This window comes from Aedes aegypti, chromosome 2 (assembly GCF_002204515.2).
Source record: "Aedes aegypti strain LVP_AGWG chromosome 2, AaegL5.0 Primary Assembly, whole genome shotgun sequence".
NCBI lineage: Eukaryota > Metazoa > Arthropoda > Insecta > Diptera > Culicidae > Aedes > Aedes aegypti.
Window position 1 is genome coordinate 316,751,161 of NC_035108.1, and position 18,347 is coordinate 316,769,507.

At 37.3% G+C, this 18,347-nt stretch overlaps 2 protein-coding genes across 2 annotated transcripts; one reads left to right on the top strand and one right to left on the bottom strand.

The window, feature by feature from the left end:
* Positions 1 to 201: 201 nt before the first annotated feature.
* Positions 202 to 2,048, top strand: LOC5578773 (zinc finger protein OZF). The gene is made up of 3 exons (XM_001657093.2): positions 202 to 480; positions 543 to 679; positions 738 to 2,048. The coding sequence occupies exons 1-3, from the start codon at positions 340 to 342 to the stop codon at positions 1,996 to 1,998; spliced, it is 1,539 nt and encodes a 512-aa protein (XP_001657143.2). The 5' UTR covers positions 202 to 339; the 3' UTR covers positions 1,999 to 2,048.
* Positions 2,049 to 10,907: 8,859 nt separating this feature from the next.
* LOC5578774 lies at positions 10,908 to 12,055 on the bottom strand. Its single transcript, XM_001657092.2, has one exon. It carries the CDS (start codon positions 12,009 to 12,011, stop codon positions 11,142 to 11,144), a length of 870 nt encoding a protein of 289 aa, XP_001657142.2. The 5' UTR covers positions 12,012 to 12,055; the 3' UTR covers positions 10,908 to 11,141.
* Positions 12,056 to 18,347: the final 6,292 nt, after the last annotated feature.

Consider the following 18,347-nt stretch of genomic DNA (forward strand, 5'->3'; position numbering starts at 1 on the left):
GGCCAATTTGTAACATTTCCTGAACTGTAGAATTAGTAGAAACGTATTCTTTCAGAAAAAAATGTTAATCAGTTTTGTTTCAAACAGAGAAACCGTAAAGAAAGATCGATCAATGCAGACAAAAAATTAAAAGTCGGTTTTTTTCTTTCTCGTTTTTAAACGTTCAATTGTGGCATCCCTAGTACATCGTTTACAACTCTCTCTATATATGTAGCGTTGAGTTTATCTCTGAAACAACCAATCTTGATGTTTTTATTTTGCTTTACAGTATCTTACAGACAATGTGATAGACAAGAGTGAAGTACTTTAAACAGTTTTGTATTTTAAAAGTTTTCAAATATGGCTTTATCGGAGGATATTGAGTATAAAATATGCATCATATGCACCGAACCATGTGAGGAACATCATCGAACAGAAGAGAACGCAGTTGATGTACTTTATTTAGAAGATACATTGAAATCAGTGTTCGGTAAACTACAGGTGCGTACCTAAGTACCTACTAATAGATACCTTTTTATTAAGATTGATATTTGATTCCTTAGGTACCATACGACGAGTGTTTAGCCATAAACCTGTGCTATGTTTGCACAACAGAGCTATCAATCACATCCCGGTTCATTAAGAAAATTGAGGAGGCTCAGCTTAAAATTAGAGATCTTCTTGGCACAGACTTATCACAGTGAGTTATTGTTTTACAAACGTATAGGAGATTGGTTTAACTTGTTTCAGTTTTACAGGAATGGTCCTAGTAGATCTTCAAGCTTAGAAAACATAAGCATCAAACATGAACATGAGAATAAATCGTCCGAACAAAATCTTGCAGAATCTGAAGGAATAGAGGAAGAAGATCATTTGGAGATTCCAGCCCATGACTCCTTTGCGGAATCTGCTTCAGAAGAAGACAAGTTCGTACATAAAAATATCAGATCAAGACTAAGATCTGACACACATCCAAAGCGTTGTTGTGGTTGCAAAACGGCTCTGACATCAAATGAGCAAGTGCAAATTCATTCAAAGAAGCGTCATATTCGAGATCGGATCACCGAACCTCACCTCATCAAACACCAACCATTTGAATGTTCGGTATGCTTTGAACGGTTTCAAGACAAGAAGGACCTGCTTCGTCATCAACGAACGATGTATGCCGATGAACTGTTTCCGTGCAGACGTTGCCCCGCTGAATTTGCCAATGCCTACAATCTTCGCCTGCACGAGAAAAGTTTTCATAGGAGGACAAATACAAATGCACAAATTGATGAAATGCGCCTCAGGACCCACAAATGCTGCATTTGTCGAGATCAATTTGACTCCCTGGACCATGTCAAAGAACATGTTGTACAACACCATCCACTACAAGGTGAGAATATCGAAACTGAAAATGAATTCGAGTGTGAAATATGCTCTCGATGCTTTAAAACTCAAAAAGTACTGGTAGAACATCAACGGCGACCTTTCCGGAAACATCGTTTCCAGTGCTCCCACTGTGGCAAAACGTTCAACGAAAGGCAAGCATTTTCCGATCACGAGCAGAGTCACGCATCCGTACGTCCTTACGAGTGTCCCATTTGCCAGAAAAGATTTTCGCTTAAAACAAACTTCCGGACTCACGTTCGGTACCACACGGTGCCCGATGATCAGTTCAAATGTGAGTTTTGCGGCAGAGGTTTCAAGAAGAAACATCTTCTCCAGGAGCACCAAGTGATACACCAGGAAAGTGAAGTACGTCCCTTCAAATGCCATCTTTGTTCGATTGCTTTCACTCGAAACGATCTGTTGGAATTCCACGTGAAGGAACACTTGGGTGAAAAGCCTTTCAAATGTAAGCTGTGTAGTGCATCGTACATTCATGGACGGGACTTGCGGAGGCACAATCGGACCAAACACGAAGGACAGATGCCGTTCGTGTGTGAAGTTTGTCACAAGGAGTTTGCCAGAAAAGATGCTTTTGGTAAACATATGAAAATTCATAAAAGTAAGCAGTCAAACTTAGAGAAATAATATTTGTTTGTACATTTTTCATTAGAATAAAGGATACATGATTGTAGAGACATTTCATAGCTTTTTAAACTTCGCGAAAACATTCTAAAGGCCTTTCGGAATATGTTTCTGATTGATCCTTCAAAATTCCTCCCTCTTATGTATTTCAAGAAAGTCAACTTAGCGTAGTTAATTACAAGTTCGCTTTAGCGGACTTTGGGGCAAGTGTGCCACCCCTGCTTTTTATAAAAACTACAACATATATTTTCTCTTTGAGCTTAATAATATGTTCCCTTATAGTTCACAATATAATGATCAAAATATGATGAAAATTGCTCTATTTTTCACGTACTTACATCGACTTGTGCAAAGACAACCAAATTTGAGTGGATTTTTATAAGATTTCGTTGTTTCTAAATAGCATAATGATAGGTAAATTATGAACAGATTTTTCTAACATACTGTACATCGTGAAACTATTCAAATGTGTAAGTTATTGTGGCATTTGAACGAAAAAAGTATTTTGTTTTACTTACGAAATCCAGTTTGGTTGAAATGTATCCTATTGGGGCAAGTGTGCCACCTATTTGGTAAACAAAAATTGTTGGAGTTAAATTTATAAAAATGTGAACATCATCAACAAAATCATAATAATAAACCAAAATGAGACACCAGTAGTAGTTTATAAAGTATAGTAGGGGAATTACTTACATGTTTGCCCCCCAAAGTGACTTTTTCTCAAAATATTCAATAATAACATGATTTTCGGCTTATTAAGTACCGTTTTACATATTTACATCAATATTTTACCGTTATTTAGTGGTGATCTAGTTTATTATTATACATATTCGCCGTAATATAAGGGTAATACATATATTGTATTGAATGGAGACAAAATAAAACATTTTAGTTATACGTATTGAGTAATAGGGAATTACGCATGTTTTGAACCTTGTTATAAAGCATCACCTTATTACGGTAAACTTAAAATTATTTTTTAAATTATCGATTAGCATCTGCTTGGTAAGTAATACTAATAGGAAATAAATAAAATTTCATTACAAGTAGAATTACATGCGATGTTCATTAGGTGGCCGTCTTGCCCCATATGGGTGGCACACTTGCCCCATAGTGTCGAAAAATAGGTTATTTTGGATGATATTTGAGAAGCTCCAAAACTAATACTTTTTGAAGTTATTTTTTTTAAATGGCACAGTGGTTAGGAAAAGATGTGAAACTAACATCATGAGGCTAAATTGGTGGATTTTATAAGCTTCGGGCAAAGTTAGAGAACAATTTGCTTAAGGTGGCACACTTGCCCCAAATTCCGCTATAAGATGGTCATGAATTTAATTCCCAGTCCCCGGCAAAAATTATATGTGAATTCGCTTGAATACAATACTATCCCATCCATTCAACCCGTATATGCCTGAGTGAAAGCAAAAATACTAAAACCCTCACCGCTCAGCGAATTCTTAACGGGTTCAAAAAATTTTTAGTCAGTTTACTGGCCTACATTCTTCTTCTTCTTGGCATTAACGTCCCCACTGAGACAAAGCCTGCTTCTCAGCTTAGTGTTCTTATAAGTACTTCCACAGTTATTAACTGAGAGCTTTCTATGCCAAAGTTGCCATTTTCGCATTCGTATATCGTGTGGCAGGTACGATGAGACTCTATGCCCAGGGAAGTCAAGGAAATTTCCATTACGAAAAGATCCTGAACCGACCGGGAATTGAACCCAGACACCTTCAGGATGGCTTTGCTTTGTAGCCGCGGACTCTAACCACTCGGCTAAGGAAAGCCCCATATCTAGTTTCTAGAAGTGGCCAGAGGAACTCGGAAATATTCCTGTGGCCGGAGTTATTCCGGTGGGTCACTGACTGGGTCAAGTCGGGTAAAAAAGGGCTATTTTTTGAGACATGCCAAGTTATCTTTATTTATTTGCAATGATAATCATTTTAATTTGTATAAATCATTGAATTAAATCTGATATTCAACATTATAAATGAAAAGTTTTGCACCGTTTAAAATATACCGGGTGTGGCCATTCAGACGTAATACCCGGAAGAACCGGCTATAGATTTGTTGGATACTAAACCGTTTCAATTCTCGAAAAGTAGACATCAAACATTGTTCAATTAAATGCGTTCCCATAAGCTTGGCACATATGTACAGATACAAATTGGCCACTTTATCGTAAGTTTGAGACGTCCCGGGACCCGAAAATGGTCATTTGTAGGATCAATCAAATGCAAAACTCATAGTTATCCAATTAAATCTCCAGGGGCACAAACGCACAGTACCCTTTTCACCCGCCCTGACCCAGTGACCAACCGGAATAACTCCGGCCACAGGAATATTTCCGCGTTCCTGTGTCCACTTTTAGAAACTAGACCATTAAGAATTCGCTGAGCGAGGAGAGTTTTAGAATGTTTGCTTTCACTCAGGCCTATAAGTGTTAAAACCAGGGCTGCTTAGAATCGATCAATGGTAATGAACAATGGACCCCAAAGGAGCAACAGAACAACCCTATTTTTGATTTATCGAAAATATATGGAATATAATGTCTGAGGAACGTGCATTTTTTATCGAATGATCATTATAGTATATGTAATTGTGCGGCAGGCCTCTAAGATATATTCTAGTCTAGTTCAGAATCAGTCAGCTTTCTATGTTTGGCTATGACTGTAAGACTGGATAAAATTTCGTTGCATATCTTTTAGAAAATTACAGCTGAATTTCGATGAAATAGAAGAAGGAATTTATGGAGGATATAACGCTGAATTTGTACACACTTAGACCAAATCACCGACTTCGGTAATTCATTTACCGAAATCTCAACAGCTGAATGATCGGTAATCAGTTCAGTAAACGAAAAAATTACAGATTGTTTGGTAATTCCCATTTTCTAGCTCAGCTGTCAAAATAACCGAGCTGTCGGTAATCGTTTACTGAAGAACTGTAATCTCGGTCCACAGATTATTTTCCTTGGGGACCTATTTTCTCAAATGCAATAAGGTAGACAAATATTCAAATCGCATTTTTTTTATTTCACAAGTAAATAGTACTTTTGCACATTATGTATCGGAATCGGAAATTCAGGGATCAACAAAGTATGGTTATGAGGCTTAACTGATGTCGCAAATGATGTTGGGATCGATGACTTATTTTCAGGCGGAAGATTGCGCACGGGAAAATGAGGAAAATACGACGGACGCTGACGGCTGGACTACGTACGTGCACTAAACTCACCTGTGTCGAGAAAATTTCCAGGATTACTGTTACTATTTCGGTTGGAGATATTACACGAATAGTTTCACTGCAACGCCCGAAAGATAAACATTGACAATGAGTTGACGTTGTCATTCATTCTAATTGCTGAATTCGGTAATTCGGTTTACCGAAATTTTAGTTAAATATTTTACCATTATTGGTAATACGGACGATTCACAGATTATTCGGTAATCTTTTTGACAGATCGTTGACAATTCACCGTAGTTCAGTAATTATGATCATGATGAGCTGTCAAAAATTGTTAAATCACCGAATAATCGGTATTCGTGTGAATTACCGATTTGTTTCGGTAATTTTCTTTACCGAACGCGTATACTCTGTTTGAGTGTGTAGAAGAATTCTGAAAAGCTGCGCGTTTACCGCTATGGCTATATGGGCCTCTCAAATATAAAATTATTATATTCGAATATCATTTCCGTTACGGTCAAAATGACAATACAGTCAATTCTTCTTATCTCGATATCTGCAAAACCATTGCAACTGCGATCCGAGGGATCATCGAGGTAGCCATGTAAACCAACATTTACTATGGTTCTCCAACTCGATATTGAGATACGAAAATCGAGTAAAGGAGAGTTGTCTGTAAAAGGAATTGGCATCATATGGCAAGTCACAATTCATGATTTTTAACTATAAATTAAAATAGATGTCTCTGCCAGAGATTTCTCCAGGAATTCTTTCGAAGATTCTCCCAGGGATTTTTAAAATAAATTCCTCCAAAATAATCTCTACAGCGATTTCTTCAAGGATTCCTCTAGCGCAGGGGTCAGCCTTTTTGACTTGCTGAGCACTTTTTAAAATAATTGTTGCGTGGAGCACCTGTTCTTTATCACCACTCAGTATGAATTCTGGACTTTTCACATGCTTAAATTGACCCTATAATTCCTACTGAAACCGTGTAGCAAGATTTATTATAGCCAACTTTCATTTATTTTGCTCTCTCTATAGCCAACTTTCATTTATTTTTTACTTTTTATCTAAATAGATTTGTTTTATTTGGTTGAGGAAGTTTTTCTTACTTCAGACATAAACTGTTACAATAAGGCGTATAAATGATGCATGATTTTTGGTCCAATAAAGATAAAACTTTAGCTTTTACTTCGAACTGAATTCTGAAGCTTAATATTTCTTATTCATGACTATAATAATGTGTTTGGATAGGACGTGAATGGCCCTTGCGGTTAAAACGTGTATAATAAAAAATATGTTTGACTTTATTGATAACAAGTTCAGCTCTCACTGAAATATGCATATTCTTTTATAAAACACGTGATATATTCTTAATTTTGTATCACGGTATCAAAATTTCGATTATTATTAAAATTGCATGTTCTTCAAATGTTTGTTAGACAAGAATAAGAATCCCGATAAAACTTTTACACCCAGAAAGTTTCAAAATATTCTGTCAGGGAAAATTGTATATCTTAAACTTAAATTCAGCTAAAACTGTCTCATCTATGGTAACATTTTTCCCGACAGATTATTTTTAACCATCCATTTACAATATCTTTGCCCCAAGTTGAAAGTTTACGTTAAAATATCCGTTCAATAATAATCGATTTTGACAACGTGTGTATGAGAATCGTTAAAAAACGGTGTTGTTTTAAGTGCCATAACGTCGACAACAACATAAGGTGAAGTTGAATTTAAACCACCTCTAAATTTTCAAAAGCACAAATCTAGAGAACAAGACTGTGGTCCTAATGAAAATTCGAACGGTTGTCCGCAATCAAACCAACGAGTTAGTAATCGATCAAAATTTGGGCGCAGACATTTATTTTTTGAAGCACTCTGTTTGTACTCTTGAAAATTCTAGTATAATTTAATTCTGGTATAATTTAAACAGCATTTTAGGGAAAAAGGAGGAAATATCTAAAAGCTGTCGCCGAGCACTTCCCAAAGCACTTGGTGCTCCGTGGAGCACGATATGAAAAGTGGTTTTCCCTGAGATTCCTCCAGGAAGAAATTTTGTTCGCTACCAGACGGGTTCCAATAGGGCTCCAAAAATACTTTCAGGAATTTTGCCAGGAGGAATCCCTGTAGGAACTTCTGGAGTTCCTCCAGGGATTCCTCCAAGGATTATTTCAAGAATGTTTATAGGAATATTTCTACATGGACATCTCTAACAATTTCGTTTAAAGTTTCTGAAGGAGTTTCTGCCGGGATGCCTCAAATGATTTCTCCATACATTCCTCCAGTAAAGTCTTTACTAGGATTTCGCCAAGGTTTCCTCAAGGAACTTTTCCAGGAATTATTGCAGAGATTACCGTTCCCCCAGAGATTCCATCAAAGATTCTTCAAGCGATTTCTATTGATATTCCTCCAAAAAATCTTCCAGAGACCCGACCAGAATCACATAACAAGATTATTACATATTGTAATAGAAGCTGTTAAAAATAACAGAAGTTTATATAATTTTGTTATCAATATGGATTTATTTTTAACTTGTTACAGTTTTTGTAACAGATATATTTTAACATTTGTTATATTTTTGACATTGCATTTGTGAATTGGTTGTACATAACATCCAAAGTTATGAACAGTAACACAAGTTACAATAATTTTGTTATTTTGTGACATCACACAAACACATTCTGTAATAATGTTCCTATAGTTCTAAAAGGATTTGTTACATTTTTTATTTATGTGGTGTAAATTTTGTTATCTTAACTACTAACGGTATATGTGTTTGAACAACAGATGATACAATAAAATACCTCCAGGAAAATTGCTACATGATTTATTCTGAGGATTTTTTCAGGCAATGCTCATGGGAATTTCTCAAGAGATTTGCCCTGGGCCTACAATAAATCCTCCGGGGATTTCTCCAAGAATCGCTCAAGAAATTCCTATAAAGATTCGTCCATAAATTCCTCCAAGGATTTTATCAAAATAAATAAGAATTCTTAAAGAATTTCCTCCGATTTTTTTATAGATTCTTTCAGAAACTCTTCTCCTGATTTTTTTTTTTAGGAAACTCTGGATAAGTTCCTGTAGGGAATCCTGGAGCAATTCATGGATTAGGTTGATGTCTTGGAAGATTCCCTGGAGAAATCCTTACACACACTAAGCTTATTACGGTGAATTTCACCGTAATCTCAACAGCTGAACAGTACGGTGAAATAAAACACCGTAATTTCGTCGGAATTTCACGGATTCCGGTGATTTTTTATCGAATACTGTAAACAATTACCGTATTCCGTTAATTTATTCCACAGAATTGTTCAGCTGTTGAGATTTCACAGGAATCCGTGTAATAATTCAAGTGTGCAGGTGCCTATGGAAGGATTGCTGAGAAAATTTCTTGAGGAACTCCTAAAGAAATCTTTGAAACATCAAATATGCTTTTCGGCTACGTAGTCTTTATGTGTTCAACGGTATTTTTTTATAATAAAGACTGCGTAGAGGAAAAACATATTTCATTAAAATATGCATTCGATTTTTCATCAGCTCATCCATGGATCAATTTCTAGAGGAAAATAGATTTTTCTGAAGCAATCATTTGAGAAATTACTGAAGAGAAGCCGAAGAAATCTTTACGGGAGTCGCTGCAGAGATTTTTCTAGATAAATGCCTTAAGAAGTCTCTGGAAAGAAAAACTCCTGTAGGAATCTCTGAAGGACTGCTGGAGGCATCTCTGGAAGAATCTTTGGGGTATCCCAGGAAGAATCACTGTAGAGATTTTGTTGGTGGGATCCGTAGAGAAAAATCCTGTAGAGATTTTTCTGGAGAATTATCTGAAATAATCCTTGGAAAAATCCCAGAAAAAAACTTTGGAGGAATCCATGAGAAGATTTTCCAAAAGAAATTTGTGTAGAGCTTATACTGAAGATTTTTCTGTACAGATTCTCCGGATGTAATCTCTGAAGTAATTCTTAGGATAATTTATGATGAAATTCCTGCAGAAAATCCATGAATCTCTGAAGGAATTTCAAGAGGAACTCTTGGAGGAACTTTCGGAGGATTTTTGAAGAATTCCTGGTAGAATCCATGGATCGATCCGTGGATGAATCCCGAAAGAAATCTCCGGAATGATTCCTGGGCGAATTTCGAGAGGACTACTTAGGGATTTCTATGTATGTATCCGTGGAGGAATCCTCGGAGGAAATTCTGGGGAAATCATTAGAAAAATATATACTCCTGGAGGAAACGTTGAAGAAATATCTGTAAGAGTCCCTGGATGATTTTCTAACGGATTATTTGAAGGTATACCAGAAGCAAGAAGAAAAAAAAACCCTGAAAAAATCTCCTTAGAAATTCTGAAGCTGTCCTGGAAGAATTCCTGAAACAGATCCTGGAGGATTTCTTGGAGAAATTTCTGGAAGAATCCCTGTAAAAATTTTATTGGAGGAATCTATGAAAGAATCACTGGAGACATTCCTACAGAAATTCCTTACGAAATCTGGAAATGAATCCCAGACTGAAGATATTTTCTTGTAGGAATCCCTGGACGAGTCAATGGAGGAACTCTTGGCAGAATTGCTAAGAGCTTTATCGGAATCAGTCTAAAATTTATCATGGCGAACAATAGTTATTCCTGGAGGAATCTCTGACAAGAGCCCTAGTAAAGAAATCGTTGTAGGGATTACGGCAGAGATTATCTTCGAAAGAATTCCTGGATAAATCTCTGGAAGAGTCTGGAGACATTTTGAGAGGTATTCTCGAAGACTGTCATACTAAACATGTGTATGAACTGCTGAAAATGATGTGTGCCAGTACCTGAAACAGGTTCCAGGTTCCATTATCTTTCATATAAACCAATCTAAACAAAAATCGCTTTCAAAGTCATGGGTCATTTTTGACTCTTAATGCATAATGTGTAACTTTTTCTGAATGCATTAAGAAGGTTAAATTGCAACTCTCACTCAATCGCAGTTTCAACCCTTCTTTATTTGCACACATCAATCGATTTTCCACAAATAATGTACGGTAAGTGCACGACGCTTACCGTTATAAAAAAAGTTTCTTCTGTGCTATCGCTCTAGTATTACAAGAATATTAAAACAATGCACTACATAATTCTACTACTTTTGCTTACAACGCAACTACTGAAAATTGTTCATTCCGATACTGTCGTTCGTTTAGAAGATCTACCTTCGCCGACCTGTTTCACTATCAAAACCTTCCTGCATCGGTACATAGTGGATTCGGCAAAGTTCTGGCGGAACGATCCCAAAAAGCGACGAGTTTTTCGATACAACACTTTGTCGCGATATATGCCAGATGCTGCCATGTGGGAAGCTACGACCACCGATCCCCAGTCCCATGGGATCAACATTATGAACATCCGGACAACTTCGTTCATGTACGCTAGCTCGAATGCGGACAGTATGAGCCCTGCCTGCCGGAACTTATTTCTGAGGAGCGATGCCAGAGAGACGCAGGGCGATGCATCTCGCTTCTTGTTCCATTACAACAGTACCACGAAGGCGTATCGGATACAGAATTTAGTGACCAAAGAGTTCGTGCAAAATCTGCCTTCAGCATTCCAGGATAACCTGGCTATTGTTTGCTTGGATAGAAGAGGTGGAGTGGAACGGGGAGCCGAGGAAAACTATGACTTTTGGCTTAAGTCTTGCGATGACGAGTACTTTGAGAATAAGAAAATTACGGCGGAAATAAACAGTCAGTTTGGGTGAATTTTTATTATGTTTAGCTAATGGGTTGAACATCCTTTATTGAATTACTTTTTTTGAATTTATGTGTAGAAAATGTTGCATTTTAGAGGAAATTTGTAGCACTTGGTATGGTAGTATCGGCTACCGTAGGAGAGGGGTTTGCAAAATATACAAAAAATGCTGTGTTATTTATGAACGGTCTATCATGCTTCATTTATAACGATGTCCGTGTCATTTTATTATTTCATTTGTTTAGTGCACTTCAGATTTGAATGTCCTCAACAATTGCTGCGCTCGACGTGTGTTCTCGTCGTCTGCGTTTATCATTGCCATCAAAGCCAGCAAAAACCGTCGACCACTGGTTCCACCGAGTTGGTTATTTCGCTTTATCAGCGGATAAAGAACTTCGTATCCGACAACGGGTTCGTCATGCAAATCGATGGCTTCCAAAAAATCCATCACCAGTTCAGTGTTTTGTGGTTCATCTTCATAAATATCCGTCACTATTGGATTGTACGGACGGTCACTCAGAGTTACGAACTCGTTGACAGCATCTTTCATCCGTCTGGCTCGCACATTTGCAATAACCAATCGCACTGAACATGATCTAATCTTGACGCGTTCCTGTTCCAACTGATCTAAATAGTCATCGACTTGGGATTTAAAATTCTGCATGTTGGTACGTAGTCTTTCCATTTCACCTTTGTATTTTTCCTCGACATCACGTTTCAAGTTATCCACTCTTCTCAGTAAACGTTGAATGTCCCCCTGGTATCGCGCTTTAGCTCGATCGTACTGAGCTTGACTCATTTTGCTCCGATCAATGGATTTATAACTCTGAATGATGCTCATCACTGTGTCTCTGAACTGTCCCAACTGTTTGGAGCACCGGTCACGGTTAGCTGCTTCCTCATCGAATCCTGAACGTATATCTAGGCTAACACTTTCGACGGCACTGTTCAAATCCGTGGTGATGCGGATCAGCTCCTCTACTTCTTGGTGCGATACGGTACATGATGGCACTGATCTAAACTGTTGACGTTTGAAACGACGGCTGGTCGAGACCCCATGCAAGAAATGCGTAACAATGACTAGAATTAGGGCAAAGTATTTTGAATACATCTTTCCCTGTGCATTGCTTGAATGCAACTGAATTGCTCTACCAATAGTTCAGACAGAAAACTCTCTCAGTAACATGAACTTTGAGATGTTACTATCGCATTTGGCATCGTAAAGGATTTTTTTAAGCGGAGAAGTATTGAATTCTCTTTTGTAATTGTTTGCTCAAAAGTGATTGTCATTATTTATTTTGTTTTATGAGTCTGCTAGGTGAATTAATGGTTGAGCCTTATTTATATTTCAATATACCATACCAGCTTCCGACGCGTCGCTATCAGGGAATCCCCAGAACGATGTGAACTATGCTATCAGTTGATACACTCGTACAAGTTACTTTTAAAATTCATATTACTTGGGACGTTCATTTAATTTGTATGCTTCACAAGAAAAACAAATACCTCGAATAACAACGAACGAATGTAACATTTTTATTGAAATGTTTATTTTAAATACGTGGGCATTAGGGTAGAAATACCAATTATCGCTATACTGCCGCGAATGGTACACTTTTATGGCGAATGCCAGGCACACTATTGTCGTAGTTGGTGCAAAGACAACGATTTTTAAATCTAATTTTTGATGCCAATTGTCAATTGAATACTAAAACTGTTCAATTCATCTGTTTCATAAGGCTTCAAACTAGTAATTAAAAATTAACTAGTAATTATACAAGTCATGCTTATATTTTAGGAAGGCAGTTGAAATCTGATATTTATCAAAACTGTTGACGTATTACATCCATAATTGGTACGCCTACCGTATTTATTTATTCATCAATAATCTAAGTAAAACATCGCCAAAAATATTTCGCCGATTCCCTCGGTTCGTGGCTACCTCTCTCCACCCCAGCTCTGACAAAGGCTCTTCAGGTCCTTGGGCACCTGGTAAATTCATATAGCTAGCTGCGCCACGTCTACTTGTTCCGACCGGATTCGAAGCGAAAGCCGTCTTTAAAGGTTTGTTGTCTAGTATTCTTACAACATGCCCTGTAAAGCGTATCATTTCATCTTTGACCACCTTTGTTAGTATACTGTGTTCGCAGCATCCGGCGTTCGAAAATCTCAAGAGCTCGCAGGTCCTTCTAGAGCATAGTCCACGTTTAATGCCAGTTGAGGACTAACCGGACATAAAAGCGTTTTGTACATGGTGCATTTGGCAAAGGAGTGAATCTTTATTGACGGCAGCTTCTAGTTGTTCTATAAGATATTTTCGAGATTTTTCTCGAAATAGCCCGAGAACGAGCCAACTGATTAACGTTATTACTTCGCAGTTGCGTTCCTCAAGAGTTGCGACGTGTTTCTGTGGAATAATATTCGCGAAACACTCACTGAGAAAGTTAGAAAATTAGGAAAACTAATTTGAGATTTTGGAATAGGGATTTTCCACGGACTACTCTGAAGCCTAATGGGCAGTACGAAGTATGCCGGGTCAACTAGTCAAATATATTTCCATGCTATTCGACCCATTACAATAAAAAGAAGCTAAAAAACTGCATTTGAGGGGTCATTCATAAATTACGTCACGTATACAGAAGGAGGAAGGGGTTTTTAGGGAAACGCGACTATCCATATAAAATTAAAATCCATACAAAAAATGTGATATAGAATAAAAAAGAGAATGATGAATATGGCAAAACTTTGCATGACGTAATTTATGGACGTACCCTGATAAGGAAACTGAAATATGACGAATTAAAACTTCAGAGTCGAAAGATGCATAGCAGCGCTAAATCATTCAGTGACTTCAATTCAATTTTCTGCTTTACCACGTAAGTAAGATATAGACATACGAACATTACATAACCATTTATGTACAATTATGTACACTTGCAATCAAAAATAAATCAAAATCTAACGTCGTAAATTTTTATTAAAAAAAATACTACAGATGTTTCAAAAAAATATGGTATAGGACTTGCCAGAATCATTTCTATCAAAATATCATGTCTGAGTCAAGTTATATTAGTACACGGTGTGGCTGGTATCTGACAGCGATTCAAATATAATTGGACAATATCAGAATTTCGTTAGTGCCAATCAAAAGTTTGCCTCACAATCCAATGACAGTCAACTATTGAACTCAAACTATTACATGCTTTACACACGTGGATATTTGAAGTCAAAATTATTCGTCCATCACGTTGAAGTTACTATATCACTGATGCGTTTTCCTATTCTTCACTCTCTTCAAACTCTCAAACTTTCATTTTAGCCTTTAAAATAATTCATAAATTTTGTCAAGGTTCATAACAAAAAATGTATGGAGCATTGCATTGAAAATAGCCTTGGGTAAATTTGCTTATAACATCGATGTTACTGAATCGTTTTACATTTGAACTGCAAAATCGATTCTCCAATTTAAGCGAATACTTTTCAATAGATATTTTTGGATCTAATTCAAATTGACATTTTTAAAGTTTGAAGTGAAACCAAATGCGTTTGCATAAAATTCAAAATGTGGTTTCTTCTTCCTCAGATTTTTAAAGATATTCATCGATTCCATCGAAATGAATCGATTAAAAAAAATCGAATGTAGAAAATCGATTCACCCTATTTTAGATGCCCCATACATCGGTTAAAAAACCAATTAAACGGAATGAAAACATCGGTTCAAAATCACCCAAAGCTAAAAATAATCTTTGTTGCTTGACTCAACAGTAAGTATCCATTTTTTTAGTCTAGGTAGACCAATTTCTGATTGGTTTTCCTTCGATGTTTTGCACATAAAGGCAATTCTCAGCTAATAAGTTTTTTTTGGCTAAAATGTCTAATATAGTTGATCAACTTTGTCGAAGACACTATATTTATTTCTAAGCACTGGACTTCAATATAGGTGAACAAAATGTTTGCAGGAAAATAGGTCTTATTTGGGGTTGGGTGACAAATCGTCGAATGCCAAAACGTCGAAAGGACAAATCGTCGAAAAGTAAAAAATTGAAGAATACGAAATTTCTTGTAAGAATGATTCTTCTCCGAAAGAATAAATAATTCATTATGTGCCAAACCTTGTTCTTAGCATATTTAATCGACCCCGATGTGAAAAAAATTAGTCTGGCAAACAATGTTGAGAATTCGTCGCCTTAGACGTTTTGTTCCTTTCGACGTTTTGGGATTCGACGTTTTGGCTTTCGACGTTTTGTCTTTCGACATTTTGTCCCTAAACCCTCATTTAGTTGTTCAACTTTTCAAAGACACCAACTTTGTATCTAATCATTAGATTGACATATAAACAAAAGAAATATTTTCCCACTAGCTTTATGTTGCGAGTGATTCCTGTCCTAAGAAGTTTTTAGGCGAATAGGTTGATCAACAATCACTGGTTTGAGATACAGGGGATAGGCAAAATGATTGAGATAGGAAAAGTTTTGCCTTAATTCAAATGCCTATAACTTTATGAAAAATGGATGAAATTGGATACATCTGGAAGCAGTCGGCGGCAAATTTGGACTAGTTTCAGGAACTTGCTTGGCCATGGATATTGGCCACTGGACACCCTAAATGATCCGGATAATCCGAGATCATGTCCAAATGTATTTTTTTCTGTCGCTTGTATTTTTGTGCGGTGTAAAATTGGATAGAAGTTTACAATTTTCCTATAAACTAGAACTAATACGAAGTTGAATGCCGCTGGACGCATTAAGATTCGTTGGAAATCTTCAGAAATATGACCATTTCCGTAAAACTGGTTCCGGATGACTGACCATGACTCGATGACACCCCAATTTTGAATCACATAACTGGGCTAAGATATACGCAAATAAAATGTTTGAACATTAGCGCCATCTTCAGAATGTTTTCCTAATTAATAAGGTTTTTTACTGCGAATAGGTCTCGTTAATTAGTTCAACTTTGTCGAAGACACCACATTTGTATCACATAACTGGACTGAGATACAAGTAAATAAAATCCTTGCCCACTAGCGCCATCGTGTTAGTGTTTTTCGAACTAATAAGATTTTGGGCGAATAGATCTCATTTAGTTTAACACATTTGTCGGAGATACCAACTTTGTATTTTATAAATGAACTGGGAAATAAACGAAACAAATATTTGTACGCCGAAAAGTTGTTTCATATGTTTTTTTTTTCTACATGCCACATTTGTTGGAGTCTGTACGCCACCTGGTGAGTCAATTTGAATTAAAACATTTACCAAGTGGAAGTCAGCAGTCCTGTGATCATCTTTGCAGAATACAGTTTTCTCCTAAACTTCTTTATTTTCAAGATATTTGCACTACAATTACTGTCCTATTTTTAGGACGCTGGGCGGATATGAGTTGATTTGAATGTTTATTTACATAAACCTATCAAATGAATCAACATTTGAAAAAAATTTGGTTGAAATCGGTGATGCTCCATTATACTTTTTTTGTGGACACTTGGTATGGAATGACTTATATTTATTTATTATGCAATTTGTAATAGCTATCATTCACAGGTAATGTTAGTGTGAGATCGATCTCGATGATTAATGAAAACTACTCATCTTGTTTATCTCGGTAACTTCAAACAGCTGTTTTTTTATTCCATGTTCGACAAATTGTCGGTATCAGTTGGAAAATGTTCTTATAAAATGAGACTTCCACGCATTTCGAATTCAGTCTTGTTTCTAAACCAACCCGTTTAAGAAACGAGAAAATGGAAACTTCTACGGAGCAACCCCAGACTACCGGAACGGAACAGCCCAAAACGATGGAGAAGGCCGTTTTGGAATTCCGGAACCCCTCCACCCTGGTGGAAGGACTACGGGGTACGGTTGAGGCGGCTCTTTTGCTGAACGAATCGTCTGGAGTTTCGTTGATTGGTGTGAAGTGCGAGCAAAATCTGTTCCTTTATCGGTTCGACGAGAAAGACAGAAAGATGACATTGTTGAACGCCAATTTTGACGTGTTCGATACGAAAATCGGTTGGAGGCAGTGGTGGTTACCGAAGAAAGGATTGATCGTTGCGCAGAACGGGAAAATTGTTAAAGTGTTTAGATTGAACGAGACTAGAGATGGGTTTGACTTTGTGAATCAAGTGGACGCTTCTGATTATGTTGAAGTTTTGATGGGAAATTTCTTCGAGGATACACAATTGGACGCGCTAGTTCGAGACAAAAATGAGTGGACATTTAAATCATTCAAGAATTCTACATGGAATAACCAAACCGTTGAGCTTCCCGAAGAGATGAAGGAAGAGAAATGTGAAGTTCAAGTGATTAGTAAATTTATTCGTGAAAAGGACGTGTTTGGGATCAAAACAGTCGAAGGTTTCGGCATATATCAACTTAATGAATCCAAACAGCTTAAAACGGTGGTGAAGTGTATGAACATCAAGCTTCCTGAAGATGCCGAATTTGACCGGATCGCGTTCGCTAAGTTTTCCGACGCGAAATTTAAGGATTTGTTGCATCTGAACACTTCTGGATTGAATGTGTATCGTTTCAATGAAACTTCAGGAAACTATGAACCACGTTTGTTCAGCACTATGTTTTCAAAATTTCGCAATTGGAATGCTGAGCTTGTGAACTCTATGATGGTACACGATATGAACGGTGATGGACGTGACGAGTTGCTGTTCACTACACCAGCTGGATTTCAAGTGTTTAGAGCAGTTGAAGAAACAAATGATTTTTATCTGGAACAAGTAGTACTGAAGAGTGAGGAAGATGTCCACCGTTTTTTGAATTTGAAGACCATTCTACCGAAGAAGCAAAACGAATCTAGTGTAATTTTTCATGATGAAGAAAAGCTTTCTCTAATGGATGTTGAGAATACTACCATGACAATCACGCTACCGCAGGACATCAAACCGAAGAACGTTTCGTCGCAAATCACGTTGATTACACCGGCGGTAAAATATTCACGTTGGTTGCACGAGCAGTTGGATCTGTCGGAGTTGCTTCAACCGATGAACTCTCTAACGGGTAAAGTGGAGCTTTGCATTCCGTTGGTGCAGTTGGATAATCCCTTTGGGATCAGTGTGAGGAAGAGCTTCCAGTATCGAGATATTCCTGGAGATGACTATCTGGCGCGAGGATGGACGTTTCCGCTGGAGTACATCGTTGTGGATTGGCGGGGAAGTGTTTTCGAGCAGGATTTTCGATATTTTATGATAGGGAAAAATTTGAAGATCAGCCTGTCGCCAAACTTTGAAAAGTCCAACAACGAGATGGTTTTCTTCGAAGTGCAACCAGGGGTGGCGTTGACGTACATCAAAAGTGAGGAAAGATGGGAAATGGAAAACAAGGAGGAGTCGATAAAGTATATTTTTGGGAATCTTGATTCTACGAAGGGGTTAAGGTATAAGGATCAAAACGCTGAACTGAAAATCGTGACTGAGTGGTATTTGGTCCGCGAA